Source organism: Myzus persicae, unplaced genomic scaffold (assembly GCF_001856785.1).
Source record: "Myzus persicae strain clone G006 unplaced genomic scaffold, MPER_G0061.0, whole genome shotgun sequence".
Lineage (NCBI taxonomy): Eukaryota > Metazoa > Arthropoda > Insecta > Hemiptera > Aphididae > Myzus > Myzus persicae.
The window spans coordinates 331,031-346,269 of record NW_019102619.1 but is presented as its reverse complement, the minus strand read 5'-3'; the positions used below and the strand labels follow the sequence as shown (position 1 = coordinate 346,269).

Here is a 15,239-nt window from a genome sequence, read left to right as displayed (position 1 = left end):
TTATATACTAATATTGAAATATTGTTTTTACCTTGTGACCTGTTCCTAAAAACAATGACAGTAATTTATTTTTGCACTATCATTTTTAAAACACTGACTTGTATAGTTTTCAAAAAAAGTTATTGAAAAATTTGTTATGAGTGCGTCAAAATAGAGAGTTGTGCGCATGCAAAAAACACCGAAAATTGTGCACTCCGTTAGACTATGACGAATGGTACGATAACACTCTTTTAGTCTTATAAGTCTATATTTTTCAACGATAATTCTTTTCAAGAACATAAGTCCGTGATAAATTAAATAGGTGCCTATGTTAGGAGCTTCACGATACCCATTTCTGTGACATAAGCATTTCGTCAACAGCGACAACAGGTGAGCAGTAGAATGCCAGTTGAGTCGGGCATCATGCGTCCGGCCGAATTCCCTTTTTACTCACATAATATAAAAATACCTCCGCGGAGGTTCACGTTCGACGTCCGTGGGCGATACTGTTGTCCGCTCAGCCACTTGTCGTCTATAAGGACCACGAGCGCCAAAGTGGCCGTTTGACCGTTTCCCGCTTACTGCGTAACCGCGAGGCTACGCCGCCGTCGACGACCATCGATTACAATATTATCGATTTTCCGACCTAGCGAAATCTTAAGCCCGTATACGAAGCTGACGCCAACGCGGACGTGCCAGTCCTGACTCCTGACTGCTGCGAGACCGACGACACCCTTGAGGGCAACGACAACCCGAAGCCGCCGGAACCGTTTGGCCGCCCGATGACTCCGTCTTAGGTGTGGCGGGTGACGAGTCTGGCTCACTTGAAACCCTGAGCTACCGGTTACCACACCTTCCTGTACTCCCAGTATTGCCGTCACTGGCATAGGGCATGGTCCAACACCCGTTCACGCCTCTACCGACTTAAAGGAGCTTCACTGCAGGAACGAGCCACCAGCTGCATCCAAGTGCATTCACCGCTTGGTCCCGGAGACATACACATACCGTACATGTGACTGACTCTGGGACGCTTGGCCCCTGGCCTGAATAAATTCCAACACTAGTGTGAGTAGTGTCCCAAATAAATCTTAGACAGACACCATCCACAGGGTTGGTTGTCCGTTTTATTGGCTTAAACATCAGTTGATAATATTAATTAGGTATATATATTTAAATTTAAAACTTATCTTTTTCAAAAGCTTTATCCAGGTTACTGAATATAATTCAAGATGATAAATACAGAATACAGAAATAGTAGACAACTGCTTGAAATATTCTAAATTCTTACCACTATTCAACTATTGCATCATCTCCTGCTGGCACTTCAGCTGTCAACTCGTTTACTACCTATGTTGGTACTTAAAACAATTGTTTTTGGTTTGTTATTTATTTATTCATACCTAAAAATAATGATATTTATTTAGTGGTACATATAGGTACATGGTCTCCTAGTTTTTATAATCATATTTTAGTTTAAAATATAAACTATCAGAGCCCGTAGTACTGCTTTATTTTTTGGATTTGAACGAAAAAAATGACCAGCGGTTACAATTTTAATAGGTATTAAAGTTGTATTATTATAGTATTTATTTTTAATTTTCCGACAAAAACTTAATTCCCTTTGATGATAGTTAGTTAATTTAGATGATTTTTGTCGATATCATTATAAAAGATACTGAACATAGTTGGGCTCAAATATACGATGGTATTTTGGCGGGTGGCAGTTCATCGGATTATGATAATGGCATTTTGTCAAAATGGCCTATTCTTGGTATTCTATGGGCTTGTGTCGTGTGGCTTTTTGAGGTGTTCGACTTGATAATACGTAAATATTTCAGAAAACTGACTAGAATTCGTTGCAATGACTAGAATGTCACTATCAATCATAAAGTTACAGTAAGACACCAAACATCTAAAACATTTTTTTTATCAATAATCATCGTGGTAAGGTGATTTATAATTTATTTCGTATCATGAACTAGAAGTTAGTGCAACAAAATTATCTTACGAACCAGAGTTAGTGAAAACTTCAAATTAAGGGAAATATTTACTCTCAGATTTTAACCCCTGGTAATTTTGGCCGCTGGGCGCTGGGTCATATCAACGTACCGCCCAAACTCCTCGACGGCATAGGGCCAGATCCTAGTTACAACCAACATCTGTACTCTGTAGAGAATAGATCTTGGATCCAATCCACCTAGCAAGTCGCAAAGGCATATGTCGGTATATAATATTATCTTAGTGCTTATCACGGACTATAGATAGACCTATTATCTATTATCTCACCAGCAACCATATAATTGATATGTTATGAACTTGTGATAGCATAATACTAAATTTAAGTATTAACTAAATATCTAATGTACTTTTCATCTGATTCCTACGAAATCTTCATCGAGTTAGTTAAAAAGTATTTCCCATTAAATTTTAACTTATTAGTTCAATGAATTTAGTTCAATCTGTACCTTAGTTTTGTTAGTAAGCCGTAAGTAATAACACATTTTGAGCAAAAATGTCTTATGATTTTAAGAAAGAAGAAGATGTTAAGGAATATATTAAAAACTTAGGGATTGAATATAGATTTGGCTGTTTTAGTGAAAAAGATGCTCAAAGTAAATTCAGAAATCGATATTTATTTTTTTTATTTTAAATATTTGAAGTAACAGAACTTGTATTATTATACGATTTGTAGCATGTCAGTTGCTTGGTGACTACTTAGAGACTATAGAAAACAACCCAGATAAGGCAGCCAAAATATATAAAGAAAATTGTGATGAACGGAACTTTGGTCGCAGTTGCTATAAGTATGCTTCCTATGTGGAAAAAAATAACTTGAAAAATCTCAAACCAGTAATTCCTGAGGTAATGAGAATATTTATTTTAGTGAATACCTATCCATTAAAAGTTTTTTGTTATTCAACATTACAACTGTGAAGTATATATTATATTTATAGATGATAAGATATTTTGAGAAAGGTTGTGAATATAATTGGTCTGATGGATGTTTTGCTGCTGGAATGAAACTGCGTTATCACAGTGACTCAATAACTGATGTTGATGAAAGAACAAAAAGTTTACTTAAAGCAAGTTTTTAGGTAATACTTAATTTAAATTAGATTTTTAAATAACAAAACCTGTCTGTTTTAGAGTCTGCAATACTTAGAAAAAGCATGTGACAACAGGCATTCAGAAGCATGTTATGTAGCCAGCAATATTCATTTTGTTGGCATTAAGGAAATTGGATTAGAACCTAATAAGCCCAAATTTTTAGAATACTCAATAAAAGCATGTGATCAAAATGAATTGAAAGGTTGTGTTAATGCATCAATTATATATAATAAAGGTGATGGTGTACCTAAAGATTTAAATCTTGCTCAGAAGTATAAAGACAGAGCATTAGATATACAAAAACAAATCAAAGAAGAAAAAGGTGTTAAGTTTAGTTAATGGCTTTACTAGGATCTTTTAATAATTGTTATTAGTTATCATTAAAAAAACAAAAATGATGAGTTGTATATTGTTTGTTGATTATTCTAATCAGTGATATTGTTCATTGATTATTGATATTGATATTAAATATTAATAAAGTTTACATGTTTATTAGACTCTAAGTTGTGAAAAATTGTCATAATTTACATTTTATACCTAAAGGATTTGATAGACGGTATGAAATGAAATACCAGTCAGAATACAATATATAACTAGTATAAACATACATTTTTTGCAAAATAATCTTATATGATTGTATAAATAAGTCAATCATAACAAATATAGCTTTATAAAATCTATTCTGTTGCCAATATTTCTAACCAAAAAAGGGGGAAAGTAGGTTTAGTAATAACCGTTTAGCAGTAAAGTAAGTAGTAGGTGTCTAGTGTATCTCGTCATTGAGTAAGTCACTGTGAGCTAAGTTTTAAATTTAAATTCAATGATCAATCATTGCATACGAAAAACAATTCTGAGCAAAGACCTGACAGCTTATATTACAAAGTATGTTTTCTGAAATATTTATATTGCTGTCAATGAAATCTATTTTAGTAATATTAATATTTAATAGTAGGTTTGTGGTATATTTGGTAATAGCATAAAAATAATCTTGATGTTGTGAAGATATCAATGACATTGGGTATAAAATATAATAATTGAAATAAGTTTAGAACTTCCACAAAATAATGAAAATCATTATTCTTTATTTAAATATCTACTTCACTCAAATTTGAATTTGAAATGTCATTAAAATATTGTGGTCGTGGATTCTTTGTTTCCAGAATTTGTCAGAAATTGGTATAGCATAAGTATTCCCAAATATTAAGAAAAGTACTTGGACATTATTACTTTGTAAGACCCCTTACACTGAATATACTAGATTCACTTTTGTAACAGAAAAGATATTGAAGTTAAAATCAAAACATTTTGTCTACTATGGAAAATATCTTCATACATACACACAAAAAAACATTGTAAAATTAAACATTCATCTGTCATACTTTATAGCTTTTAAAGTTATTCATTGCTCAGTCTAAAAAATATTGTAACGCAGATTTTGATTTTATTGTCGTTACAAGTGACTTTCCATAAACATAATATTTATAACCTTAAAATTAGTGTTATTCATTTATAAGGAATAAATAGTAATTAGTGTAGTGTTTAAAGTTAAAGTAATATTAACAGATTTAAGATAATAAAACAAGTTGTACATTTTAATGAAACTTATTTAAACAAATTCATTTTTGTCATTTAATGATAAATACATATATAACATATTTCTATTATTTATAAAATAGTTAATTCTGTACAAGTTAGAACTAATTAACATTTAGTTATTTACAGGAAAAAAATGTACACATTCAACAGTTATTTTGATGATTGTCATGATAATAACATAATAACAAAAAATAAAACATTTTTTATTTATCTCTTATTTTTCCTCCTATTAATAATATTGGGTCTTGATGGAGATTGTTCAGTTTCAGCAGACCTAATTTTCTCATCAAATTCCTTACAGATATCATTAAACATTTCTCCATTTTTAGTAGCCATCATAACAATGTGTTTTTCAAAAGCTTTGGGTACTAATGTTTTCAAAATCTTTAAGTCTTCATTGCTCACTTCACCACGGTCCAATCCTAAAGTGAAACCCATAGTTTTCAAAATTTCAGTGTCGTCAACCATGCTAAATTTATCATTGAAACTCATTCCATATTGTTTTTGGTCTTCTGATATTTCTATTTCAACAGATGTATCTTCATTTGCACTAATTGCCATAAAAGGTAGATTGACAAATGTATTATTAGGTGGAGGGCCAAATTCATTTTCCATATCCTGATTACGTTGAACTAAGCGTTTGATAGCTACTTCTTGCATAATGATCTCTTGAAGAGCTAAAAGTTTTCTTTTCACACTATTGAGGCGGTTTTCTTTTTCTTGAACAAGATATACACTGTTTTGTATGGACCCAGTTGGTAACCCTTTCCAGGTTATATCTTTTTTATTCTTGGCAATTATATCTAAAGCCATTAATACATTCAAGGCATCATACACACGGCGTCTAATATTTTTTTGATCATATAGAAAGGTAGGACTATCACTTTTGCCAACACATTCAGCTACTAATTCATCTGCTACTTCTTTGTATGTGGTAACCATTTTAGTTTTAACCTTATCACATACTCTTTTTGAGAAATGTCTCAAACCTTTGTTAGCTTTTATGGGACGAACTTTATATGGGCTTTTTTCATTAGTATATGTAGAACGAAATTCATTCGAAGTAAGTTGCATAGGTAAATAAGAAATCTTTGTAGAATCAAGAAGTTTTTTAGTAGTTTTGGTCATACGACCTTCTAATAAATCATTTAAAATGTCTGTTCGTACAACAACATCGGAGTTGACGTCATTATGCAATTTACTTTTAATGGGTTCTTCATGTCTTATGTCTTCTATGAATTCTAAATCACTATCACTAGATTGATCTAAATCATCACCACGGACGACAATAACTTCAGGATCTTCTTGATATTCACAATTTATTTCTAGATCATCATAACTTGAATCTGACATAGGTTCATCTTTTGTCTCTGATGAACTGTCATCAAAGAACTCTGGAGAAACAGTGATAATTTCAGTGTTGTTTTCTTTTAAGTCGCTCATTCTAATAATTTTTCTCATTGGCTTTTGTTGCTGTTTTTCATTAAGATCCTTCACTTCTGGTTTTCCATGGCCACCATTTACACTACGATTTCTAGTTGGGAAACGGACAACTTGAGAGTTAGCACGGCGGTCTTTTACCACAAACTTTCCTCTGCCTGACATGATGTTGTCAATTTAACTTCATAGAGCATCTGCGAAAAAAATTAAAATAATTATACAACATTTTTTGATATAGGTACCTAGGCAGTCTAAAACAAATTGTTTGATTTTAAGTTCTTAGTGGGCCACATAATAAATTCTAGAGGGTCACAGATTAAGTAAGGTTAGAACATAAAGTTAACAATCAGTCATCTGTTAGCAAAAAATGGATTAAATAATTAAAATTCGATATTAGAATGAAACATGAGGGTTTTGAAAGAAAAAACCTGTGCATAACAAAATCTACAAACGAATGATTTAAGGGCACTGTATTTAGGAGGAGGAACCATGACTCTAAATAACTTTTTTAGCAATGGAGGTGACTCTAACCGTGTGAGCCTATAACATGGTGAAAGTGGTCTATATTTAAATATGTAATAAGTAGTAAAACACAGTGAGCAGACACAAGAGTGACTAAATTATGCCAGGAACGATTGTAAACCTTGGAGATTAGAGCCTCCGAACTTAGGGGAATTGACATGACATGGAATTTGAAAAAAAGCACGCGATCAGTTCACCTGGGACGACATTCGGCACCGGTTTCAACATACCTGGTTGTGCTGAGAGTGCTCGACTGCATAGCCCGAGTGCGCATTGACACCAACCGACATTCAAACAGATCTGAACCGTTGCAAATTGCTACAGGTCGAGACTGTCGTCGAAGCTGGGAATGTCGACAGTCGACAGCCGACACGGAAGTCGAATCGGATATTCGGATCCCGGACCCGGACGGCGGCGAATAATACGAATTACGAACGTGCAAACAAATTTCCTCGCATTTCATGGAACAGTAAAACCTGTAACCACGACGGGCGCAGGCTGTTATCACAACGAAGTACGAGTCCTTGCCGTTATCAATTTGCTCGTGGTGCCGCGCGCCCGCGCGACAGCCGCGCCAGTCACGGAATATGTTGTTGTTGTTGTTGTTTGTTGTTTACACCGCTCATCATAACGTTGGACGGAGGAGACTCGCGCACGCACAGGCACAGTTCGTCATGATGACGGGGGAGGGGGGACAGGCTACCAGTACGCCGTCTGCCACATAAAACCGAAACCCAAAATGGCCGACCGCCGTACGGTCATAACGACGCCGCAGTAGCTTTTTTCGTCGGAACGTTACGTGCCGCGAGCTTTCTACGTCGTCCGGACAGCAAATAGAGCACTGAGCACGACGCACTAGGACAGTGGTGAGTACAAGCCGTTCGCGACCTCGTCCGCCGTTTTCCGGTCGCCGGCGTTATTTTTTGGTTGGTATGGGGACCGGGAGGCCGTCGGCCAACACTGGGACGACAATGCTGTGCAGGCAAATGTTTTTTCATATTGGCAACTTTGGTTCCGACCGTTACAGGTTGTCCATTTTTCGGCGGACACGGACGGACGTTATTTTTTCTCGCCCGCGCTACTATATTGCGCGTGTAAATGTGAATTTCGTAATTTGTACGGTGTCGCCCGACCACTCGATCTGCGAAGTGCGCGAAGCTCACCCGGGCCGGTCGTCGCGATTCCGGACGGTACTGTTTTTCCGGCGGAGTGCGGCCGCGACGCCTCGTAGACCCGTTAATTTCTGTACCAGTTTTCAGTTTTTTACTCACGACGTCTTTACAGTAAAAATTACTAATTCCCGCCGACGACTTGGCTTGTTAATTGGCCTCGAGTCGTTATGAAATCGGTGACGATACGTTACACGTACCGTAACGGCGGACGAACGCGTCTTCTTGACGAAAGAGTAATTCGTTATAAGGTTTTAGTCTCTAGCTGGGCCGATTTGCCGAGCTTTTGATTTTTTTTTTTTGCAATTTCTCCGTCAACGTCACATCGAGAAAATCGTAACATATATTTTATATTATTTATTTTGTTAATGAACAGAACGATGATGTCCGAAAAATCACTGTTGTTTCGCGTATACCCTCTAATTGCTTTTGTTGAAGACGGTCGCAGGTATCCGATCGATATATTACACCCAATCAGTTACTACATTTTTAGTGCAATAAACCGTGTGAAGGAACATAATTTTAATTATTATTTTATAGTTTTTCCAATGTTATAATCAAAAAAGTTCGTTTATTGTTGATGTTTCGTGATTGCAGTCTTTGCCATCAATCATCCAACCACTTTTTCCCTCCAAAAGTATATTCATTGGAATATTGTTATTAATAATAATATTTATTTAGTTTTGTGTCTAGTTTGTTAAACTCTCAAGTTACCTTCAATAGAGGATTTGACTCTGCTTTTAGTCTGTCCAAACAAAATCCGAATCATTTTCTTGTTTAACCACCAGATACCAGAATTTGCAATATTGTTTACATATCTGTTAACTTTTTAAATCAATTTGTTTTAATTGTCTTGTAATATTATTGAGCTTATGTTACAATTTACTGTCATATTACTAATCCGAGGTTTTTCAATCCAATATAATATTATGAATATAAATACCTATGAGTTAGTACATTGTTTTCAACTTAACGAGTCCACCGTTTAGAATTTAAATCTCATCTGCAATGTATTTTTTATTATTGTCTAATCAGAATAGTTAACTTACTAGCTTACTCGGTGATATCAGTTTAAGTTTACTAAATTGTTAACTTTAAAATTAGATTATTGTGGTTAATTAACTGAATTTCTGAATTTTTTTTCAGAAATTTAACTACTTAACAAGTTATTATGGCAACTGATCTAGAACATGAAAGGTCTTCGACAACAACATCAAATACATGTTTAATCTGTGATGGTAGCACAGGAGTGTCAGCTCGAAATGCTATCTCTATATTTCAGCACCGTGTGCATTCTTCAGACCGTACTGTGGTTAAAGTAATCGATGGTGTCCTTGGTATAATCCTCTCTTCAGAAGATGTACATTCCATAGTTGTGTGCCGTCGATGTTTTAAATCTTTAAACGAAGTGGATGAACTTGAAGATCGGTTAGCTGACATTAAATTAGAGCTTACCTCTCAATATCAACGCACACTGAAGTAATAAATTTAAAAATTAAATAAAATATATGTTATTTAATAAACAAATTATTATTCTAGGAGTAAATCTGAAGGCTTAGATATTCATACTATAGACACTCTTGATGCTGAACTTGAAGTTGATACACCAAAACCAGTTAAAAAACGAGGGCGGCGTCCCAAGATCAAAGAAGAAGCAATTGATATACCTATTTCTAACGAAGAAATTTTACCCCAAATTTTACATGATGATATTGACATCAAAGAAATCGAAAAGCAGCAAAAGTGTTCATCAGTAGATAATTTAATTGAGATGTTAGAAGATGATTGCAAAGATAACAATTTAGTTTCAATTAATATGGATGAAGTGTGCTCTCAAAAACTGATCCAACCAGCCGATATCAAACAGGAATCTCTTTTACATGCTGACATGGAAAATATTGATGAAGATGATGATCTAGATGACAGCGCAATACTTGATGAAGAGGATTCAGATTATGAAGGAATTGAAGATCCTAAAAATGATGGTGCTGAGGAGGAGTCTAGCAGTCCAAAAAAACCAAAAATGACTAAGAATTCCCTAAAGAAAAAAACTCCTGAAATTCTCATACCACAAATGGTGAGTTTCTATGGGCATATTATTAATGGAAATACTTGAAGACTTATTTATGGATTTTATTCTTATAGTTGGTTCATCACGATGGAGAAGTTTACACTTGCCTGTTGTGTAGTGTAGATAATAAATTTACATCTGATGCTAGAGGTATTGTGGTTCATGCAAAAAATGTCCATCAGATTAAGTTATTTATTTGCGATATATGCGGACAAGAGTTCCTTAAAAGGTAATGCAGTAACAACGGCAATTAAAACAGAACTATCTCTCATTTATTAAGGTTTTACACTATCTTATATTTGAAGACACTTAAGTCTTATATAGAAAGATATTAATGATGAGAAACACTTTTATTTTTATTATTTTTACCAAATGATATATGATGTTTATATGTCATATCATCTAACTCGTGTACTTGTCATTTAATAATTATCACTTGGATTTCCTGGATAATTGTTACAAGTTGGGCTGCTACTTCTCCAGAGTTTACCTACTTCTTGTATTTTATTATCTATCTTTTCACCTCATGAGTATTAGGCTTAGCATTTGAGCATGGTGTCTATACTCCGCGTCACGAGAAAAGGAACCCGTTCCGCGCATGCTGACTGATGGCAGCTAGCGTTACTAGGCTAGGTAATTAGACGACGATATGTCAAATAAGTGGGGATGCGCGGAGTCGGTTGCAATTTGGTCGGGACACGGGTTCCTTCTCTCGTGGCGCGGAGTATAGTCTACATATATATTTTGGTGGTGACCTTAGCCCTAGTTACAAGTCACTGTACCAATTATGCTTGCTAAACCAGGTCATCAGAGTACTTAATTTATAAATTACATGATCATCTGAATACTTGGCCAGTACTGAAGTACACTAGTCGTAAGATCCCAGCTTTACAGTTGAGTAAAAATTGTAACTTAAGAACAAAACAACTTTTTTGCATGAATATGCGTTAGTTTGAACAACTACTCAGCAATCTTTAAGATAGAATAAGTATTTTATCAAGGACTATCGAAGTCATAATATGCATGTATTGTAATGATCAGATTTTGTTTCACTTCATCACTTTTGTAACATAGTTTATTCTATTATTACTATTAAGAGGTCGTTGTGCATTTGTTATCTCCAGTGAGCTATTTTTGATATTTTAATTTTTGAATGAATTGTTGTGAGCATTTTCAAATATTTTTATTTTACATTCTCATAACTTACTAAAATAATTAAAATATGATACGAACCGATCGTAAGAACACAGATGATATTCTTGCCTAAAAGTTTGATAATAGATCAATTCACTCTAATATCAAAACTAACACTATTGAAATTGGTGATGAATGTTAATCTGCTATGTTGTGTGTGTAAGCTGGAGACTACACTGAGATACTACATCATCTTATCATTAATTTGTGAAAGTTTCCTTTACTATATTATACTTCAAACTATACAATTAATTTTATTTAGTTCTTAAGTTAAATTTGTATAGCTTATATTAGTTTTTTTTTAGCTAATCTAATATTTGTTTATATATTTTTAATGTTGCGTGCTTTTTTCTAGGCCTGAACTGATGAAACATCTTGAACACCATGCAAATAGTGAAGATGGTAACTTTGTTTGTGACATTTGCAGTCGAGTATTTACTAATGTGCGTATGTTCAGGGTACATAAAAAAATGCATATGCCACAATCTAAAAACCATACTTGTGAAACTTGTGGCCGACAATTTGCGTAAATATAGTTAATTGATCATGTTTATTTCCAACCATTGGTGTTAAAATTAATTATTTTACAGGTCTCGGAACACATTGGAAGAACACAATAATACACATACAGGTGTGCGTCCCTATCGTTGTGAAATTTGTGGCAAAGATTTTACTTCCAAGTATACATTTAAAGCACATGAAAAGGTACATACCAATCGTGAGCGAAACTTTACTTGTATTAATTGTGGTAAAGCTTTTCTTACTGAGCAAAATCTGATACATCATGAACGCACACATTCAGGACTTAAAAATTATGTGTGCCAAAAATGTGGTAAGTGGTGTTGAATTAAATATATATTTTCTTTTGACACAAAAAATAATAATTATCTACTTTAAACATTACTTATAAACTACTGATTACCCAATAAGTACATATTATATTTATTATTTTAGATTTGTATCTTCTTAAATATCTTCATATATTCATTTTTATCCCCTTTTCAGATAATCTATAACTCCCATTTTTATGCCTTTTTTTTTTTAGATTGTTATAATAAATTATGCTTAGTTTATTTTATATTATTTCTGAGCACTGATTATATTATTTTATTTTGTTTCAAGTTGTAATAATTATGACTAATATTATTTATTATTATTTTTAGGTAAAGCTTTTGGCACTGCACGCAATTTAGAAGTACATTATGTTGTACACACAGGTTACAAACCATTTATTTGTCGTATGTGTGGCAAAGCATTTGCTAGGAAAGCTGAAATTAGGGATCACGAGCGTATTCACACTGGAGAAAAACCATATCAGTGTGAATTTTGTGGAGCAACATTCAGGTATAATTTATAAAATTTGACATTTTTTTTATCAAATATTTGACAAATAATATGCAAATTTTACTATTCACATATCTAGTCAAAGAAGCAACTTGCAATCTCATAAACGAGCTACCCACTATGATGATAAGCGTTATAAATGTACAGATTGTGGTAAAGGATTTAAGAGGCGTCGCTTATTAGACTACCATATGAAGGCTGCTCACACTGGAGAAAGACCATTCAAATGTGATGTCTGCCAAGCATCATTTATTTATCCAGAACATTTTAAAAAACATGCACGTATTCATACAGGAGAAAAACCTTATTTATGCGAAGTAAGAAATTAAGACTATACTCTGTGCCAGGCGAGAACATTACCGTTTTGCACATGCAGACTGATGGCAGCGAGGGTCCCCCATATAGTGTCACGACAGTTAAGGTTGTAAACATATAAACTATAGCCCCAAGTATTGCCAAATGCTGGACATAAACAAACTGTTGTTATTCAGTGGGGGGATATGCGGATGAGCTTTGGTCGCTTTACAGTTATGTTCTCTCCTGCCGCGAAGTATAGAGATAAAATATTTTTAAATTACAATATTGACATTTTCTTATTAAATGTATTTTAATTAAGGTTTGTGGTAAAGCATTCAACAGTAGAGATAACAGAAATGCTCATCGTTTTGTACATAGCGACAAAAAGCCCTATGAATGTTTAGTTTGTGGTGCTGGATTTATGCGTAAACCATTACTTTACAATCATATGACTCAAGCCGGTCATTTGAATGATACTATTGTTGTTAATCAACCACGGCTAGCATCTAGTCCTGTAACCATACAAGAAATTCAAGAAGACATTCAAATGCCAGGTACAGATTCTGAATTGGAATTGGCAATGGTGGTTGATTCTGAAGGAAACCAAACAGAATTGGTTAGTATTCAAATTAAACCGATTATATTAAATAACTTAAATTAATTTTATGTATCAAAAATAAAAATTTAGCGTGACATGACTGAAGAAGAAAGAAAATTGTTTGCTGGAGAATTAAAAGAGCACATACTTTTACCAAGTAAACAAGAAGATCTTGGAAATGATTTAAATTCTGTTGAGCAAATACTTGTTGATAATAAATATCAAGTAATTAACCATTTAAGATTCCATGCTTTTGTTGTTTTTATAATTATCACAATTTTATAGATTCAATATACAACGACTGACCAACATGGTGATGTTCATACAATGTTGAACATGGATCATCATGGGGATGACGGAGATGTGGATGTTGGACACATGGAGACTGTAACTGTCAGTGTTGGTGGTCAAGAACATCGTCAATTAATAGTGCCTGCCACTCGTCATATTACATTGAATGAAAGTGATGCTGCAGCATTTGCTGAACATGGTACTATAAATGGCGAAAACGTGCAAATAGTACAGATACAAATACAGGATGATGATGGAGAAGACCAAAAACATTGGTTCAACATTATTCAACCACAGCAAGGATAACAAAAAAATGTCTAAAAACTATACAATTTTAATTATTTAGGACTAATTTTAAGTTTGTAATTTAAAAATATATACATTATATAACGATAATTGAAAAATGATTTTTCAAGTCTTTTGATATTTATCTTCATTTTAACTAAATTTTAGAGTATGCGATATAATGATTTTTATTTTATTTTTACAATAAATACATTTTTGGTATTTATGAATTTAATTTGTTGATCATTATATAGAAGGATTATAGTTGGTTGACTTTAAGTTCATTTTAAGATATTATGTTATTTTAAGATGAACTTGACTTACTTGTTCATTTAAAGTTAACTTTTTTTGATATAACCTCCTATATTTTCCTTATTTTTATTTTTATTATAACTTAAATGATTTAGAAGTAAACATTTTTGTTCAATTTTATACTAATAAATGTCAGAAATATTTTTTATTTATTTATAATTTATATCATCAATTCTTTTTTATTAGCACCCGCAATTGTATGTCTAACATTGACTGTTCATTATAATGAAAAAAAAAACAATAAACTTAAATTATGATTTAATTTAAATGAAGAGTTAATATATTATAAACATGATAGTTGATATAGTATATTACTCGTACATTCTATCAAAGTTGTAATTGTTAAAATAAAAATGTATTTCAATTAGCTGATTGTCACTATTTTAGAACTTGAATAAATTTATTAATATTGTGTTACTAAATTTCTAATACAAGGACTCAATCTTTTAGAAGAAAACAATATGAGTAACAAAGGCAAAAAAAATTGTTCAATTTCAACTGTATGGATATAATATAATTTAATGATAATCTTAAATTATTTACAAGGTAATGATCTATAAAATGAATAGACCCATTCAAACGGTAAAATAATATTGGGCAATCAAACAAAATAAAGTCTTGCCAATAATTACCAATGCAACCAAATTATAAAGAACTTTTATGATTTTTAAGTATTGTAAAAAAGAAAATAAACAAATATAATTTTTTTATATAATTTAATGTATAGAAATCACTTGGTTTCATTTCAAGAACAGTACATTCTTTCTAAAACAGATTATTCCTCACTATTTTCTTCTGTGCATTGGTTTGTACAACCCTTGAGTATGGTAGTGTCAACAGGAATTCCCTACAGTTTGTCACTCTTTCCATATTAAAGATATTCAGTAATGGTTTCTAAGGTTTTGCCAGTTTTTTACTTAGCATCTCTCATGTGTAGCATGATAATTAGGGCCCAGATTTATATGCAATAAAAATCTCAATATCCCATCATGAAGTAATAAAAATCGATTTCAAATTTTCTAATTGAAAACTT

General features: G+C 33.0%; 3 protein-coding genes and 1 long non-coding RNA gene across 9 annotated transcripts; 2 read left to right on the top strand and 2 right to left on the bottom strand.

The window, feature by feature from the left end:
* Positions 1-852: 852 nt before the first annotated feature.
* On the bottom strand, positions 853-1,334 carry LOC111032706. The gene is made up of 2 exons (XR_002604332.1): positions 1,268-1,334; positions 853-1,022 (listed from the first exon to the last, which is right to left on the bottom strand). It is a non-coding gene; the product is annotated as an uncharacterized LOC111032706 (long non-coding RNA).
* On the top strand, positions 928-3,590 carry LOC111032705 (cytochrome c oxidase assembly factor 7 homolog). Of its 2 annotated transcripts, XM_022313143.1 has the most exons (5): positions 928-1,044; positions 1,179-1,356; positions 2,672-2,841; positions 2,934-3,062; positions 3,127-3,590. In XM_022313143.1, exons 2-5 carry the CDS (start codon positions 1,329-1,331, stop codon positions 3,424-3,426), a joined length of 627 nt encoding a protein of 208 aa, XP_022168835.1. In that variant the 5' UTR covers positions 928-1,044; positions 1,179-1,328; the 3' UTR covers positions 3,427-3,590. The 2 variants fall into 2 exon arrangements, with proteins under 2 accessions (XP_022168835.1, XP_022168834.1); XM_022313142.1 differs by lacking the exons at positions 928-1,044; positions 1,179-1,356 and adding an exon at positions 2,037-2,591.
* Positions 3,591-4,697: 1,107 nt separating this feature from the next.
* LOC111032668 (transcription factor Dp-1-like) lies at positions 4,698-7,095 on the bottom strand. Its single transcript, XM_022313078.1, has 2 exons — positions 6,876-7,095; positions 4,698-6,317 (listed from the first exon to the last, which is right to left on the bottom strand). Exon 2 carries the CDS (start codon positions 6,286-6,288, stop codon positions 4,891-4,893), a length of 1,398 nt encoding a protein of 465 aa, XP_022168770.1. The 5' UTR covers positions 6,289-6,317; positions 6,876-7,095; the 3' UTR covers positions 4,698-4,890.
* A 269-nt stretch (positions 7,096-7,364) lies between these two features.
* Positions 7,365-14,354, top strand: LOC111032667 (zinc finger protein 571-like). Of its 5 annotated transcripts, none has more exons than XM_022313072.1 (11): positions 7,365-7,511; positions 8,961-9,293; positions 9,354-9,891; positions 9,960-10,114; positions 11,435-11,605; positions 11,670-11,911; positions 12,243-12,423; positions 12,503-12,740; positions 13,040-13,336; positions 13,409-13,543; positions 13,604-14,354. In XM_022313072.1, exons 2-11 carry the CDS (start codon positions 8,986-8,988, stop codon positions 13,913-13,915), a joined length of 2,577 nt encoding a protein of 858 aa, XP_022168764.1. In that variant the 5' UTR covers positions 7,365-7,511; positions 8,961-8,985; the 3' UTR covers positions 13,916-14,354. The 5 variants fall into 5 exon arrangements, with proteins under 5 accessions (XP_022168764.1, XP_022168769.1, XP_022168765.1 ...); XM_022313077.1 differs by lacking the exon at positions 7,365-7,511 and adding an exon at positions 7,635-8,050; XM_022313073.1 differs by lacking the exon at positions 7,365-7,511 and adding an exon at positions 8,038-8,150.
* The last annotated feature ends 885 nt before the right edge of the window (positions 14,355-15,239 follow it).

Coding starts and splice junctions, on each gene's coding strand:
- LOC111032668 (XM_022313078.1), bottom strand. CDS start 6,288: ATGTCAGGCAGAGGAAAGTTTGTGGTAAAAGACCGCCGTGCTAACTCT.
- LOC111032705 (XM_022313142.1), top strand. CDS start 2,492: ATGTCTTATGATTTTAAGAAAGAAGAAGATGTTAAGGAATATATTAAA. Junction 2,592..2,671: donor TAGTGAAAAAGATGCTCAAA/GTAAATTCAGAA, acceptor TACGATTTGTAG/CATGTCAGTTGCTTGGTGAC. Junction 3,063..3,126: donor GAACAAAAAGTTTACTTAAA/GCAAGTTTTTAG, acceptor TGTCTGTTTTAG/AGTCTGCAATACTTAGAAAA.
- LOC111032667 (XM_022313072.1), top strand. CDS start 8,986: ATGGCAACTGATCTAGAACATGAAAGGTCTTCGACAACAACATCAAAT. Junction 9,892..9,959: donor AAATTCTCATACCACAAATG/GTGAGTTTCTAT, acceptor TTATTCTTATAG/TTGGTTCATCACGATGGAGA. Junction 11,912..12,242: donor TTATGTGTGCCAAAAATGTG/GTAAGTGGTGTT, acceptor TATTATTTTTAG/GTAAAGCTTTTGGCACTGCA.